Genomic DNA, 16814 nt, shown 5'->3' with positions numbered 1-16814 from the left:
GTGTACCAGAGTCACATTTTGAAAGCCAAAATGTGCGCTAAAGTGCCTTCTACAGAGACTAAATGTGCGCTAAAGTGCCCTCTTTAGGGCCAAAATGTTCGTCAGAGTTTCTTTTTGTAGGCCAAAATGTGAGCTCAATGCCTTTAATTTAGCCAATATGTGCCTTCTTTGGGTCAAAATGTGTCCTGAAGTGCCCCCTTGGGAGCCAAAATGAGCACTACAGTGACCTTCCATTTGGCAAACCACTGAACCACTGTTTCAAAATGCCAAAAGCCTACCTTGAGAGCCAATATGTTTCCTAAATGACTTTTGAGGAGCCACTATGTGCACACAAGTGCCTTTTTTTGGGAGCCAAAATGTTTACCAGAGTCACATTTTGTAAGCCAAATTGTGTGCTAAAGTGCCCTTAAAGTTGGCAAAGTACTAAAGCACCATTGAAAAATGCAAACCAACCTTTGAAGTGAAACATGCCCTTAAATGCCCTTGAGACCAAAATGATGTCAGAATGCCAAAATATGTGCCTAAGTGCCCTCTTTGGAGCAAAAATGTGTCCTGAAGTGCCCTTCAAGTTGGAAAATCACTAAACAACTATTAAAAAATGGAAGCCTACCTTGAAAGCCAACACATTTCATGAATGGCTTTTGAGAAGCCAAAATGTACGCTGAAGTTCCCTTTTAGGAGCCATAATGTGCGCTTAGGTGCCTTCTTTGGGGTCAAAATCTGTGCCAGAGTCACATTGTAAGCCAAGTTGTGTGCTTAAGTGCTCTCCCAGTCGGCAAAGTACTGAATCACTATTAAAAAAAAAAAAAAAAAAGCACACCTAAGGAACCAATACATGCTTTATTAGCCCTCTGGGGAGCCAAAATGTGCACAACAATGCTCTCTTGCTTGCTCGAAAGGTGTGCTTTAGTACCCCTCCAGGTGGCAAACCACTATCAAAAAAATACAAGCCCGCCTTGTGACCTTGGGAGCAGATACATTTCCCAAATTACTTTTTAGGAGGCAAAATATGTGCCAGAGTTCCCTTTAAGGAGCCACTATGTGCACTCAAGTGATTTCTTCTGAGTCAAAATGTGTGCCTAAGTGCCCTCTTTGGAGCACAAATGTGTGCCAGAGTTTCCTTTAGTGGGCAACAATTTAAGCTTAATTCCCTTAGGGGAAGCCAAAATGTGTGTTTAAGTGCCCTTCAGGTTGGCAAACCACTAAACCACTGTTGAAAAATGCAAGCACACCTTGGGAGCCAAAACACTTTTTCTAAATGACTTTTTAGGAGGCAAAATGCGTGCTGAACTTCCCTTTTAGGAGACACAATGAGTGCTTAAGTGCCCTCTTTGGGAGCAAAAATGTGCGCCAGAGTCACATTTTGTAAGCCAAATTGTGTGCTCAAGTGCCCTCCCATCTGGCAAAGTACCAAACCACCATTGAAAAATGCAAGCCCACCTTTAAAGCCAAAACATGCTCTCAAATGCCCTCTTGAGACCAAAATGAGCATGAAATTGGCCTTTTGAAAACCAAAATGTGTGCTTAAGTGCCCTCTTTGGAGCAAAAATGTGTGCAAGAGTTCCCTCATGAAGGCCAAAATTTTGGCTCAATGCCCTTTATTAAGCCAAAATGTGTCCTGAAGTGCTTTCTTCAGACAAAATGTGTGCTAAAGGGCTCTCCCAGTTGGCAAACCACTGAACCACTATTGAAAAACGCAAGCACACCTTGGGAGCCAAAACGTGCGCAACAATGCTCTCTTTGAAGCCGAAAAGTGTGCTTAAGTGCCCATCCAGTTGGCAAACTATTGAACCACTTTTAAAAAATGCAAGCCCACCTTTAGAGCAAATATATTTCCCAAAAGACTTTTTAGGAGTCAAAATGTGTGCCAGAGTTCCCTTTAGTAGGCAACAATGTAAGAGTAATACCCTTAAGGAAGCCAAAATATGTGCTTCAGTGCCCTTCGAGTCGTCAAACCACTAAACCACTATTAAAAAACGCAAGCCCACCTCGAGAGCCTATACATTTCCTTAACGACTTTTTAGGAAGAAAAATGTGTGCTAGAGTTCCCTTTTGGGAGCCACAATGTTGGCTAAATGCCCTTAATTAAGCCAAAATGTGTGTTAAAATGCCTTCTGCAGAGTCAATTGTGTGCTAAAGTGCCCTTCCAGTTGGCAAATCACAAAAAAAAATCACAAGAATATCTCGGGAGTCAAAATGTGCGGATCAGTGCCCCTTGGTGCTCATGGGAAATGGAGTCATTATCCCAGATAAACAGTGCAGATTCTTGCCACAGTTGTCTGAGACTCTTATCCATGTCAGGTGGCTAAGGTTCCCTTCTTCTCGTTCTGTTTTTCGCCCTGAGCTGCACGAGGTTTTAAACTCACAATCAGTACAGCAGGTGCTGCAGTTTGTTTGGTAGAAATGGAAGTTTCTGAGAGTTTGTCTGTCATACATCACATTAAAACCCTCGTACGGTTTATTTTCAGTTACAACAAACCACAATGATGCATGACCCTGATCTCACCGCCCAGATCTCTGTGTCAATATTTAGTGAAAGCAGCATTAAGTGGAATTCTTTCTCACAGAGTCCGACAAACTAAATGAAGGACAGACGTGTAGAGAAACCACGGTAACTGGCCCAAACAAACGCCAAGGAAACCCGCTCTAATACCTACACAAAGCGAGTCTTTGCAGCCCCGTGCTGGTTTCCCTCTTTGTTTGGTCATGTGGGAACGGAGCAATCAGAACAAGATGTTACAGACTCTGAGGTTTCTCTTTCCAACGCTCTCTGGAGGAGTTCATTTGGACCGGGACCTGTTCCTGACCGCTATCCTCCCAGATGTTTAGTTAATGAACTAAAGTGGCTCCAAGCACTCAGCACCTTCCCCCTTCCTAACGACTCCACACTCCTTTTATCACATCCTCCTCTCTGGAGATGTAGATATGACGGCTGTAAGAGACAATGCACAGACGCCGAACAGGTAATGACACTTCATTAGCGACGTTTTCTCGCCGAGGGCCTGCAGGGAAATGGTGAGATGATAATTAGAGATAGATGTGGGGAAGGTACCAAGGGGGGGGGGCTGATGTGGCAGTCACTGGGAATGAAACTGAGACACAAGGTGAGTGGGGAGGAGGAGGAGGGGAGAGATTATGAAACAAGATCGGAGTTCAACTACGTTCCAACCGCTGGATAGACGATGTTAGACATAGACTTGGTGTTTCAGAGAGTGTTCTGCTTCAGATCCATCTCCACGCTGTTGGGTGTCCAGTCTGGTATGCAGACAGACCATCAGACTGAGCTGGAGTCTCTAGACTGAGGAGTTCCTACACTTGTAAAAACCTCAAACCAGTTGACTCGAGGCCTGGTCCTACCCATTGTTTCTTATATCGGTTTTTTGTAGTAGAAATATTTTAATCCTTCTTATTTCAGTTTGACAGCATGCACCTGTCACTGCAGGTACATTCAAGGACTATCGTAAAAGTGCAATACAGTCCTTGTCTTGGGTCCATAGTGTTTTAATTTGAATCCAGAGAGAAAGGATCGTTCTTCTGTTACTCCACCGTTATGTGAGTGGGATGATCTTTCCTTACTCTACCACAGGGGTCACTCACTGGTGGACTGCAGCCCAGATCTGGATCCAGACCTTTGATCAATAACAGGATCATTTGGTATTTACATCAATTGAGCAGATCAGGAAACATTCAGACCAGTTGCTTTCAAGGTTGACACCCACCTAGCGATACGTTGTCTTGTAACCTCTACTGGATGCCTTGAATTTCCCTTGTGGATAAATAAGTATCTATCTATCTATCTATCTATCTATCTATCTATCTATCTATCTATCTATCTATCTATCTATCTATCTATCTATCTATCTATCTATCTATCTATCTATCTATCTATCGCACACAAATGCTACAGCAGCTGGAATAAATGCTCTGTGATCTCTTGGATTTTACACATGACGCCAACAAGATTTTTATTTATTTATTTATTTATTCATTAATGTGAATCAATCAAAGCTCTAGTAGACAGAAAGAGTACAGTATAGGCTGTAACAAATCTGTAATCTGACTCCCCAGAGTCTGGAAATCTTAATAACGCACTCTACTTAAGACCAGGGGTCTGCAACCTTTACTTTTATAGGAGCCATTTTACCTCAGATCATCTGGATTTAGGCCCTCTAAGAGCCACAAAATCTACTTTTTTCTCACAATAAAGACAAAAAAGTGTATAAAATTCTATGTATACAAATCTAGTGGATAATTATCTGAATGGGAAGGATTTTTTTTTGTGTTTTTAAAAAAGTACAAGTGATGTCTTAGTGTTTGGGTTTTTTTTTTTTCAAATAAACTTTCTAATATCAAAAAAAAAGAAAAATTTTAATGTCATAAATTCAGAAAATTGATCAAATTTCAATAATTTGCAAAAATTATCTATCATTTTGAAATTTCAAAAATTTGCATTTAAAAAAAAAAAATAAAGTAAAAAAACTTTGCAAAAAAATGAGATTTTAACAATTCGCAAAAATGTCAAAAACAGCAAATAAAATAAAAAAACATAATTTTAAAAATTTGTTAGAATAAAAAAAATGGAAATTAGACAATTTTCGAAATTTGCAGGTATTCAAATTTTTTTGCAATTTGGAAAAATGTAAGAAATTTGCAAAATCTTTAAAAAAAAAAAAAGTATTTTCTTTCGGAAAAAGTGTCCAAAAAATTGCAAAAATCTAAAAAATGTAAATCTTTATTGCAAGAGGGGATGCATATTTATTTCAAGAATGCATTTATTTATTTAGTGTGAATGTTGTAATTATCAATACTTTCTATAAGAAAATAACAATTCTTTATTTTAATAATATTTTCTTAAAGCTACAAGGAGCCACTGCAAAAGAGTCAAAGGGCCACATGAGGCTCCAGAGCCACAGGTTGAAGACCCTTGCTTTAGTCCCTCAAGAACAGAGCTTTCCGCAGCTCTAAATTTAATGCTGTAAATCAATACTCGCCAATCTGCCACTTATCAGCATTTGCAACAGTTTCTGTGAGTGATCATCAATTAATTCTGCTCTTACTGCTCATTGTGGAGCTTTAGAGACAGATAGGATCACAAAACAAAGTTTACACGCAATAGAAAAGTGCGGATCCTGGGTTGGCACTGTCCGTGGGTGCTCAAGCTCCAAAACACCCGAGGAGTTGCGTCTATTCGACCCACAGAGCGATGGAAGAAGATGATCTGGGGACCTGGGAATTCAAGATGTCCAAGAAGTTCCTGCTAAAGCCTCGGCATTTGAAACCCCAGCACACCTTCAGAGGTCTCGAGAAATCCACGTCCCAGCGAGGTGAGGCTGTTTTGACCCTGACCTGACCTGAGGAAGAGGCTCACAGGTGGCCACCGCTCAGTGAATCAGTGAAGCAGCATCCTCACGAGTGTCTGAAACAAGTTTCCTGTGTGTTTGATTGCCGTCCAAGCCTGCATGTGGCACCTCAACTCCCCGCTGTCTGCGTCTGACTGCGTCTGACTGTGTCCTCCTCACACTCAATTAGACGCCTCACTGGCAGCAACACTCACTGGCACACACAGACTTTGGATCGTGCTGCCCTGCAAAGCTAGATGAATATTTTTCTCAATGAATCATGCCCAATTTCTATAACGATGCATCCAGGAACAGAAATAAACACACACACACACACACACACACACACACACACGGGCCGAGAGTGTGTTTTTTCAATTAGCTCTGCCACCGACTGCTCTGGGTAGTCTCGCTGGTTCTGTTTGTTTATGTTTGCGTTGTGGGTATCCAGGAAGTCTGCACTGATGGCACACACACACACACACTCACATACACACACATACACACACACTCAGTCAGTCTCTCCTTCTACTTCAGATACTTAAAGATAAAACATTAGAGTGAGCTGCAGACTTCAACCTGAGCCATCTCATATTTCCTCTCTGAGCGCGCTCACTGACAGAGTTCACAGAGTTCTTCCAGGGTCAGGGGGGCGGACTCAAGGCTGGGAAAAACTAACACACATCAAATAGGCATTTATTTGTAGTTTTCCTTGATCCATCCAAATAATGTTTAACAAAGACAGTGAAAATCCAATGCAGCAAGCCTCGATGTCCCAACAAAGAAGGCTGCACTGTAACAAATTACTGTAACTTTACCAGGAATTTCAAAAGTAACATCCTGTTATGTTTAAATACAGCACTGTAAAAAATACAGGCAACCTCTGCTGCCAGTATTTTATTGTTATTTTACAGCCAAGTAGTTTTTGTTGGGACGGCTTATTGTAACCGTGAATGAGGAGGGAACACAGCAGATATAACACCCTGATGTACATTGAGATGTTTCATGGGGCACGGCCTGACATGACACAAATCAGCTGTCTGTGCTCCACATGCCACAAACTATTTGTCTGTGCCCATTGGCACAGACTCACTGTCTATGCTACACATTGAACTGACTGGCTGTCTTTGCTCTACATGGCACAAACCGTTTGTCTGTGCACAACATGGCACAGACCATGCTACACATTGCACTGACTGGCTGTCTGTGCGCTACATGACACGGACTGGCTGTCTGCGCATTTCATGGCACAGACCATCTATCTGTGCTCTACATTGCATGGACCAGCAGTCTGTGCTCCACATGGCACAGACTGGTTGTCTATGCTCTACTTCTAACGAACTGGCTGTCTGCTCCACATGGCACAAACCCGCTGTTTGTGCTTCACATGGCACGGACCAGCTGTCTGTGCTCTACATTGCATGGGCCAGCTGTCTGTCTTCTACATGGCGCAAACCCACTTTCTGTACCGCACAAGGTGCAGACCCGCTGTCTGCGCACAATAGAACAGACCAGCTGTCTGCGCTCTACATGGCACAGACTGGTTGTCTATGCTCTCCTTGTAATGAACTGGCTGTCTGCTTTACATGGCACAGACCAGCTGTCTGCACTCTACATGGCACAGACTGGTTGTCTATGCTCTACTTGTGATGAACTGGCTGTCTGCTTAACATGGCACAGACCAGCTGTCTGCGCTCTACATGGCATGGACCATACGTTTTTTTACAGTGTGTTGGCCAATTTTAAAATGAAGTGTTAAAAAATTTAACTGAGTTTGGATTTTTTTATGTGCTTTAATACACCACTACTGGGACAGCAGCTCAATTGGAGCACAGAAGCCTTTTCCCCTGTGCAACATATGAATGTACAGCGGGGTCTGGTATCCACTGTGTCCCCTCCTCACTCACGGTTATAAAACGCTGTCACAACAAAAATTACTTGGCTCCAAAATAACTTTACATACTGGCAGCGGGGTTGCCAGTGTTTAACCGTTATTTCACAACTGTAATCCAATATACAGTATTATACTGTAAAATAAAATAACAGCACACGCAGTGTAAAATAGAAAATTACAGGCCATTTCTGTTGGCAGTATTTTATCATTATGTTACAGAGAATTCTTTTACAGAGCAGGCAAATGTTTGTTTTTGGAATATTTCTTGTTTTTGTCCCTCCAAAATCCAGAAAAAGAATCAGAATCAGTAAAATTGGAGTCTGGATGACTAGAAATGGTCCCTTTCCTAAGTCTGGATTTCCCCCTGAAGGATGGCGTGGTGCTGAAAATAGCTGCGGCCAAACCTCCACTTTCTGTCTCTGATAAATAGTTGTGGCACATTCAGCCATCCTCCTCCACTTTCACACACTTTCCCCCTCCTCAGCTCAGATAACCGCTCATCACCACCCGCCCAGAGGGACATCCATTTCTCAGCGTTGCCATGACTATCCAGCAGCGGAGGAGGAGGGGGGGGTGTTTGGACTGACTGCTGGAGTCACCTTGATAAATGACCCTCTCATTACCTACCGCCTGTCTCCAGGGGAATACTGTACACACACTCCGTCTCTCTCTCAAACACACACACTGATTCGCTCTCCCCCAGTGGCTAGCTGTCCAGCTGACACACACACACACACACACACACACACACACACAGATCACTTTACATGCTAATTGGGCGACAAGCCCTCTAACAAATAGCTGTTTAATGAGTTCTCTCTCTGCTCCGTCTGAGTCTGCAGGACGCCTGCTGCTGCTGCTGCTGCAGGAAACGGTCCAGGGTCAAAAGGTAACGCCGGCTGAGTTCACAGCGGTCAGTCTGGAAACGTCTGAGCTTTTTTTAAAGGATCGGTTCTCACAAAATATATCCTGAGGATTTCATTCACCATATTAACTTTAAACCAGGGGTCTGCAACCTTTACGTTGTTAGGAGCCATTTTTCCTCAGCTCACCTGGAATAAAGTCGTTCAGGAGCCACAAAATCGACTTTATCTCCACAATAAAAACTAAGTCCATGAAAGTGTATACATAGTTCAAATCTAGTGAATGGTTATCTAAACTAATATTGTTTTGAATTATTCATTATTAATATTACAAAAAACTTTTTGATTTTGCAAATATTCAAGAGTTTTTGAATCAAAAATAAATATGCAAATATATATAAAAAACAAAATTAAAAAAAATTCAAAAGCTTTTGAAATCTTCAAAATTTCCAAAAATTTAATATATATGTTGAAAGAAGTATTTTCTGAATTTTTAAAAGTTGCAAAAATAAAAATAGAAATTTTAATAAAATTGAAAATTAAAAAACAAATTAAAAAAAATTGCAAAAAAAAAAATTAACGAAATTTATTACATTTTCAAAAAATAAAAAAAGTGAAATAATATTTGAATTCGATCAAATAAAGAAATTTAAAAAATTCTTTATTTCGATAATATTTTTTTAAAGCTACAAGGAGCCACTGCAACGGAGTCAAAGAGCCGCAGGTTGAAGACCCTTGCTTTAAACTAATCTGAAACCCAACACAGAAGCAGAGAGGTACCTACACCGCAAAAACTGAGACCTAACCAAGTGCCTGTGTCCTATTTTCATAAACTGTCTTAGTAGACATAACAAAAGCCACATTTACCTGAAAAGTCCAGAAAAATGTCTCATTTCAAGACAAAAATGACACTTGAAGTGCTTCAGCAAGGCTTTTTTTGCTCCTTTGGCAGATTTTTGTTTTGTACTCTGACGAGCAATTCAGGCCTTATTTTTGTCTCTTAATATCTTAAGAGACATTTTCTGCTTTTCAGATGTTGGTTTTTGCAGTATACAGGCCTACTTTTGCAATAAAGTATGCTCCTAGGCTGCCTTTGCTTTCTTTCATAAATACGAGCCGTGGTATTTGGACAGAATCATTAGTCTTAGTCGCAGCGACAAACTTGAACTGCAAAAACTGAAATCTAAGTAAGTGTTTTAAGTTTCATTGTTTTAAAATGTCTTTTAGACTCATTCTGAGCTACATTCAACTGACAAGTCCAGAAAAAAATAGTATTTCAAGATATCAAAACAGAAAAATGATGCCTTAACCATTTTAGAAAATCTATCATTGGGGTAGAAAATTTTTACTTGTCAAGTTCCTTGAGTTTTTAACATTTTAATTCAAGAAACTGAACAAGCACATTCTTCTTGCCCCAACGATAGATTTTTTTATGCTTATAAAGCAATTCAGGGTAATTTTTCTGGCTTATCTTGAGCATAATAAGACAATTCTGCTAAAAAAAAAAAAAGACCAAAACACTTGAGTATATTTCAGTTTTGAAGTGTACCAGCTAACCCGAACTATCTTAACTCTTTGCCCAAACACCGAGATGAAACATGAGCAAACTCTCTAAGACGTGACCAGTTAGATTCTGAGTTATGAAGCCAGTCGATGGATGTAGACGTTTGAGAAAAAAAAGACAAGGCACTCTGGGTGCAGATGACCTCAGGGTCTAGGAAGTTGGCCTGTGAGCGGGTGGCCTGGGTTGGGATCCAGCCTGCGCCCTCTTTCCCACTCCCCACTCTCGCCTTGTTTCCTGCTTTATCCACTGACCTCTCCTCTCTGATTAATGGCTCAACAAGCCCCAACAATAACCCAAATAAAGACGAGGCACTAAGCAAAGAATCCCACCCAATTCCCAAACGTTTCAGCCTGCAACCCCGAAATGGCAACGCCAGAGACCGGGGACCCCCTGCTGTGGGAATACGCTAACTGGGCAATCCAAAAACAAACAGAAAAACCTGAAGGCACCGTTTACACGACAATGTTTCATCTGAAAACGCTAAAACACAGTGAAAGAAGCTCTTCTAGTGTTCTTTTTAAAGACAAAAAAGGTATTTTTTTTACCTTGACATGTTTCGACGTGCAACCTGCCGTCTTCTTCAGAAGCTGTCATCCAGACAGCTGTGTGGTGTCTTTTTGTCAGCTGTTTCTGGTAGTAGCTGGCGAGACAGATTGATCACGTGGTCTGTCCCGCCAACTACGCCCCCTGTTGCCTGACAGCCTCTGGAGAAGTGTGTCTCAGGTGTGCGAGAGCTGGAAGGCTCCTTCATCCCTGTTGATGGTGTCCTTTCCCCGTTTTCTGATTTGCCTTTTCCTTGTCAAATCAGGAAAACTTAAAATCGGCTATATCAGACCACTGCAAACGTGAAAATCACATAATGGACTGGGACAAATCTACAATAATCGGGTCAGAAAGTAACAAATACAAAAGATGGATAAAAGAATCAATAGAAATCAGAAAACGGGGAAAGGACACCATCAACAGGGATGAAGGAGCCTTCCAGCTCTTGCACACCTGGGACACACTTCTCCAGAGGCCGTCAGGCAACAGGGGGCGTAGTTGGCGGGACAGACCACGTGATCAATCTGTCCCGCCAGCTACTACCGGAAACAGCTGACAAATAGACACCACACAGCTGTTTGGATGACAGCTTCTGAGAAAGACGGCAGGTTGCACGTTGAAACATGTCAAGGTAAAAAAAAATACCTTTTTTGTCTTTAAAAAGAACACTAGAAGAGTCAAGATTCTCAGAAGACAAGATGAATCTAATCAGTAACGGTGAATGAAATCTGAGTTTACACAGAAACACTGTAGTGAGCATGCCAGGCCTGTAGGTGGTGCTACAACTGTCTTGTCCAGAAGCAGCTTTTGGTAGATCTCCACTGAAGTAGAGTTGAGCTGATCATCTGGTGTGTTGGTGAATGCTAAGAGCAGAAGAACAGTTATATGCATCGTACGAAGCGGAGCGTGACGTCAGCGTTTCAACTGAAAACGCCTGCTTACTGTTTACACGGCAACAGTGTCGGCAGTGTTTTGGAAAAACTCCACTCTGGAGGCCGTTTTCAGAAGTTTGTGTTTTAGCTTGGCTGAAACACTGTTTCTGTGTAAACGCGAGGCTGAAACGCAACAAAACTTTAGCATTTCACCCTAAAACTGTTGTTGTGTGAACGGCCCCTAGGACACTAAATTTAGGAGATTACAGGGTGAGCCAGAAAGTTTTCCCCAAAGGATATCTCTATTTTGTTTGCTTAGCGTTTGTCCTAGAAACTTCAAATTTTGGATAGTTTCTCTTAAAGGGCATAGCTTGTGATGTCCCTGAGTTTATTTGATTACTCCTAATGATTGTCGAGTTTGGCATCGTAGGGTAAGCGCGACCAGATTGTGGTCTTGAAGGAGGCTGGACTGAAATGTTCAGTCCGGACCGGGAGGGTTGTTGAGATGGTGAGGAAGAGAAACCCCGTAAGGTGCATACAAGGAGAGAAACAAGCTCCTCAGACCAGAATCGATCTTTGCACCAGGCTGTGAACGGATTGGCTTTGAATAATGGGTGCTCATTTTACAGCAAGCCTCAAGTGGACACATAAGGAACTGCAGTCTTAACCATTTCTGCCTTGGCTTCTCTTCATGAGACGAGAAGTTGAACAAAGAGGATGCTGACTGACAACAGGAACATTTGTCAAACGAGCTCCTTCTGGTCAGGTTTCAAAAATACGACGTGAGTTTTACTTTTCTCCACTGAAAGACTCTGCAGGTGAGTCCACAGATCCTCCAGTCCTGTTCCCCTCCCCCGCCCCCTCAGTTGTTAGATCCCCTTCATCCTGGAGCATTTACCATCTCAGCGATATCAAAGACAAACGAGCAAGTGGGTCTGCAGGCTCTCCGTTTTTTCCGGCCCATTTCTCTTTGACCGTGGGGGCCCGAGACCTCGTCCCTGATCATAAAGCTATCAGGCTCGGAGGGGGAAAAGCATCTTCCACGCTACAGTGAACCGGAGAGCAGCAGGGATAATGTATCTCTGCTGGCACCCCTGACAATCATCAATTATTCACACACAGCTTCTCCAGAACCTGAAATAAACACTTTCAATCTACAAGTCGATACATGTTCCCGCTGCACCGCGGGCCACGTACAGACCAGCAGAACATACACAGAACAAACTGTACGAACGCAGAACACGGGTCTCAAACAGGGACGGATCATAGGAGGTGTTTACGTTTTTATGAAACCAGGAGAAAAATCATAACCTGTGATTCTGGGCTCGTATTTCAGCTTGTTTTTGTTTGTTACACCATCCTGTCTAAACTCCTGAAGCCTGGGCGCATCGGACTCAGCGTCTTTAAGATCCCTGAACCAGAACTTTTTTCTGTGATCCAAAGTTAAACCACACTGTGAATTTTACATTTCCAATCCCTCACCTCAAATCTCTTTCCCTCCTTTTCATTTCTTTTTCCTCGTCTATCGCTTGACAAAGGAGCAGAAGAAGAGCTCTGTACATACAGAGATGTCCACAGATTCACTGAATATTGAAATACGGTGACTCCCACTACAGAGCCATGTCTGTTTTCAGTGTGGTGATTATTCTCTGTATGTGACCCCAAACACAGGGGATAAATAAGAGCTTAAGTTATTTGAAACATGCCGTTTAACTCATAAACCGGATTAAGAATAACAAGGGTTACTGCTTCTTTGAAAAATAAGAAGGGAAATAAAACTTAAATTATGAAATGTATAAAAAATCAACGACTGCACTAGGAAATCAGAATCTTTTTTTTTTTTTAAATTATTGCGCTCTTGTACTGTTATTTTTTTTTAAGAGGTTAGATTTTGATGATTTTATTGATCATTATTAAAACATTTTATACTTTAATTTCATTGTTTGTTTTTTATTTATTTAAAAAAAATGGGGGGGGGGGGGTATTTTGATTACTTTATTAATCATAATCAAAACATTTATAACTTAAATTTCATTGGGTTTTTTAATATTCATTTGATAACTTAATTAATCATTACAAAATCTTTCATTATTTTAATTTCATTGTTTTTTTTAATTTGATTTTGGTAACTTATTTTACATTCTGAAAACATTTATTATTATAATTTCATAATTTTTTTTTTTGTAACTTTATTAATCATAATAAAAACATTTATTCATTTATTACTTTACTTAATTTTTTTTTCTTTTTGATGACTTATTATACATTCTGAAAACATTTATAACTTTAATTTCATTATTATTACTATTATTTTTTGGGGGGATGATTTTGATTACTTTTTGAATTATTATAAAAACATATTTAACTTTCATTACACTGAATTACTTTTTTTTAGATATTTGATTTTGATTACTTTTTTGATCATTCTAAAAATATTATTACTTTTTTCATTAAAAAATTAGAATCTATTTTAATTAATTTATTAATCATTATAAAAACATTTATTATTTGAATTTCATTTTTTTTTTAAATATTTATTTGATTACTTTATTAATCATTTCAAAAACATTTATTACTTTAATTTCATTATTTTTTTAGGAAGATTTGATTTTGATTACTTTATTACTCACTACAAAAATTGTATAACTTTATTTTATTTTATTTTTATTTTATTTTATTTTATTTTATTTTTTTGGGGGGGGGGATGTCTTACAAATCGTTATAAAACATTTATTACCTTAATCACACTGATATTATTATTTTTTTAGATATTTGATTTTAAATACTTTATTGTTTATCCCCCAAAAAATATTACTTTTATTTCATTATTTTTTTTATTTTTTATTTTTTTTGAGATTTGAGTTTTTATTACTTTATTTATACTATTAAAAACATTTATTTCTCTGATTCATTGAGTTAAACCTTTCAATGGAAGGGAGGTGGTCGTCTCTTGGCCAAATCAACAGAGATGGACTGGGAGACCCTGAGGGATGGTCTCCTGCCCCACCAGCCATGGGGAAAAGGTTTTTGTCCCTCTATATAACCCTGACCCTTACTACAACCCTACACTGCAAAAAAACTGAAATTTGATCAAACATTTTTGTGTTTTCTTGCATTAAGAGATTTCTCTAATCTTGACGAGCACTTTCTGCATTAGCAGATTTTTTTAATTGTTGTCGCCAATTCAGACCTCATTTTAGTCTTTGAATTGCTTGAAATAAGATATTCTTCTGGACCAGTCAGGTGAATGTGGCTCACATTAAGTCTGGAAAGACATTTTTTACTCAAAATAAGACAAAAACACTTGATAAGACTTCAGAGTCTCAAACCTCAGACCATGAAGCCATGCAGCATCGTTACATCAGGCTTTTTCAGGGGGAACTGAAGCGATCAGCTGTTTTTTTGTTTGGAAAATGTAATTTGTTCATGCGGCTTCTTTGGCAGCCCGAGAGGAAACATGGAAAACCACCAACCAGACCAAAAACCGACGGAGCGAGTTGGAAACAAGAGCTGGTGGATGTGTTAATATTATATACTGTACGTCTGAGAGTCGGTGACAGGATGACGGTTTTTGTGAGACGTGGATCAGTGCTGCAGCAGTTTCTGGATTTCAAACCCTGAAAGTTAGGATGGTGGAGCTGAAGATTACGGTGTTACTTTTCTGAAACTTGAGCAATTGTTGTGGCTGAGCTGAAACTTGATACGGAGGGAAGTGGTCAGCTAACAGAGCGTTTTACAGCAGGAGGGGAGGAAATACTGCAACAAATCTGGAATCACACACACACACACACACACACAGCAGCGTGGGCACACACACACTCACACAGATACTTGAGCATGAAATAACTGCTCTGCGGGTGAGTCACGAAGACACACACAAGCCTCCTCTCAAGTTTGACACACATATTCGATCTGATTGATGCTGCACTGGAGAAACCCAGATTCAGAAAGCTCGGTGCTCCTTTAAGCGTGGCGTGGAGGAGCTTTATGCCGTCACTCTGAAGGATTCCCCTCATCCATGCACGCCTGCTCCCCCAGTCCCCCAAAGTACAGGAGCGTCTGAATACAAATGTGGTGAATGCAGGATTACTCACAGCCTCTCGGTTCCTCGGGGGATGTTTCTGGGCACGGAGTGGATCCCCAGGCCGTGACAGTCCACCGTGCTCCCCAGGCAGCTGCAGGGAGACGGGCATGCCTCCGCTCCTCCTGGTCCCAGCACCAGGATGACCCACGCCAGCTGCAGCAGACCCGCCACCCTGCAGCCCCCTGACCCGGCTCCATCCCTGCTTTCCATCCTGCAGAGACCAGATCCTGTCACCTCTCTGTGCCTCGCTGCTGCTGAGGTTATCTGAGCGCCGAGAGACCGGTTCAGGAGCAGAGCCAGGTGAAGTTTACTCCACGCTGATCTGCTGCCACTGGATCCCAAAGTGAGCTTTGAGAGAGAGGAGGGAGAAAGACAAGTATCCTCCTCTTCTTCTTCTTCTTCTTCTTCTTCTTCTTGTCCCTGGCTTCAGAGCTCCCTCCACTTGGCTCCTCTTCTTCTACTCTCCTGAGTGTGTGTGTGTCTCCTTCTCTCCTGCAGCCGTACAGTGTGTTTGCCTCTCCCCTCCACTTTTCATTGAGTCATTGTGCGCTGAACAGAGAGGCACTAGAAAAAAAAAAAGAAAGGGGGGGACTCCCTCACACCCTCTATCTCACACACACACACACACACACACACACACACACACACACACACACACACACGGAGCAATCATCCATCAAAAGCCTTTACAAATAACAGCACAGAGACTCCTCCCACACCCCCTCCACTTACACACATGTACACACACACACACACACACCGGTACACACACACACAGCAGCAGCACCCGGAGTGAACTCACATCTATTCAGTGACAGGAGAAGCGGGAGCCATCACCTCAAGTGACGGCAGCCTTTTCCTCCTCTTCCCCCTCTATCTTCCTCGCCTACATGCGCCCTCCTCTCCTCTCCTCCTCTCCTCTCCTCCTCTCCTCTCCTCTCCTCCCTGAAGGGGGGGAGGAAAGAGCCCGAGGCTGCATGGACACGATGAGAAAGAACCAGAAAGAGGGGGGAGAGGAAATCGTGATCGCGCTGAAGCATCCGACCGGGGAGCTTCGGTTAAAGAAATGTGAGGCCGGAGGAGGATTTGTGAAGAAATGTGGAATAAAAAGAAAAAAAAAAAGCAGCGTGAGTTCTGCTGTGTGTGAAAAATGATAATATTATTTCTCCCCGGATCAGTGCCGACAGCACACCGGGGCTGCAGGAACTTGGTTTGGTTAAGAAGGGGAGGCGGACTGGCATAACTGGGATGCCATAAGCTGCCAGAGAGCTTACTCAGGAGTCTATTATGGATTCACTGGCAAAGCTCTGAAATTCAAATGCAGCCCGGCTGAGTTTTTTAATCTCCGCTGAAACGCCGGCTTCGGCTTTTGTGGTTGCCATATCACCGAGGAAGAGACGGGGAGAGGAGAAGTGTGAATCATCAGGGAGGTGGGGGAGGCGGAGGGGGAAACTGACGCCAAAACAGTTTTTTGGGGTTGCAAAAAAAAAAGTGTGAAAGTCAGGAATTAGAGATGCTTTGGTTTTCCCTTCACTGAACAAGTCATCTACTGACTCTTCAGCACTGAAAATGACACTCATACGGTGGCTGGTGGGTGTCAAAAGCAAAAACACAAATGCAAAAAGCAACAACACAATGGAAGTTAAGTTATTTAT

General features: G+C 41.5%; 1 protein-coding gene across 2 annotated transcripts in view; it reads right to left on the bottom strand.

Annotated features, from left to right (window-relative positions):
• Nucleotides 1-16070, bottom strand: part of slit1b (slit homolog 1b (Drosophila)) — an 88919-nt gene extending 72849 nt beyond the window's left edge. Inside the window, exons 1-2 of one of the 2 annotated variants that reach the window (XM_074688516.1) lie at nt 15962-16070; nt 15170-15764 (exon numbers count right to left, since the gene is read on the bottom strand). In XM_074688516.1, coding sequence (XP_074544617.1) covers nt 15170-15369 — 200 coding nt within the window. In that variant the 5' untranslated portion in view covers nt 15370-15764; nt 15962-16070. The remainder of the gene's footprint in view (nt 1-15169; nt 15765-15961) is intronic. The other variant, XM_074688524.1, reaches the window with a different exon arrangement.
• Between the last annotated feature and the right edge of the window lie 744 nt (nt 16071-16814).

The sequence above is a fragment of the Halichoeres trimaculatus genome, unplaced genomic scaffold, assembly GCF_033239565.1.
Source record: "Halichoeres trimaculatus isolate MK-OKI-2021-1 unplaced genomic scaffold, fHalTri1.1 fHalTri1_scaffold_2, whole genome shotgun sequence".
Classification (NCBI taxonomy): domain Eukaryota; kingdom Metazoa; phylum Chordata; class Actinopteri; order Labriformes; family Labridae; genus Halichoeres; species Halichoeres trimaculatus.
Note: the sequence above shows the minus strand (reverse complement) of the source record. Positions and strands in the feature narration are given on the sequence as shown.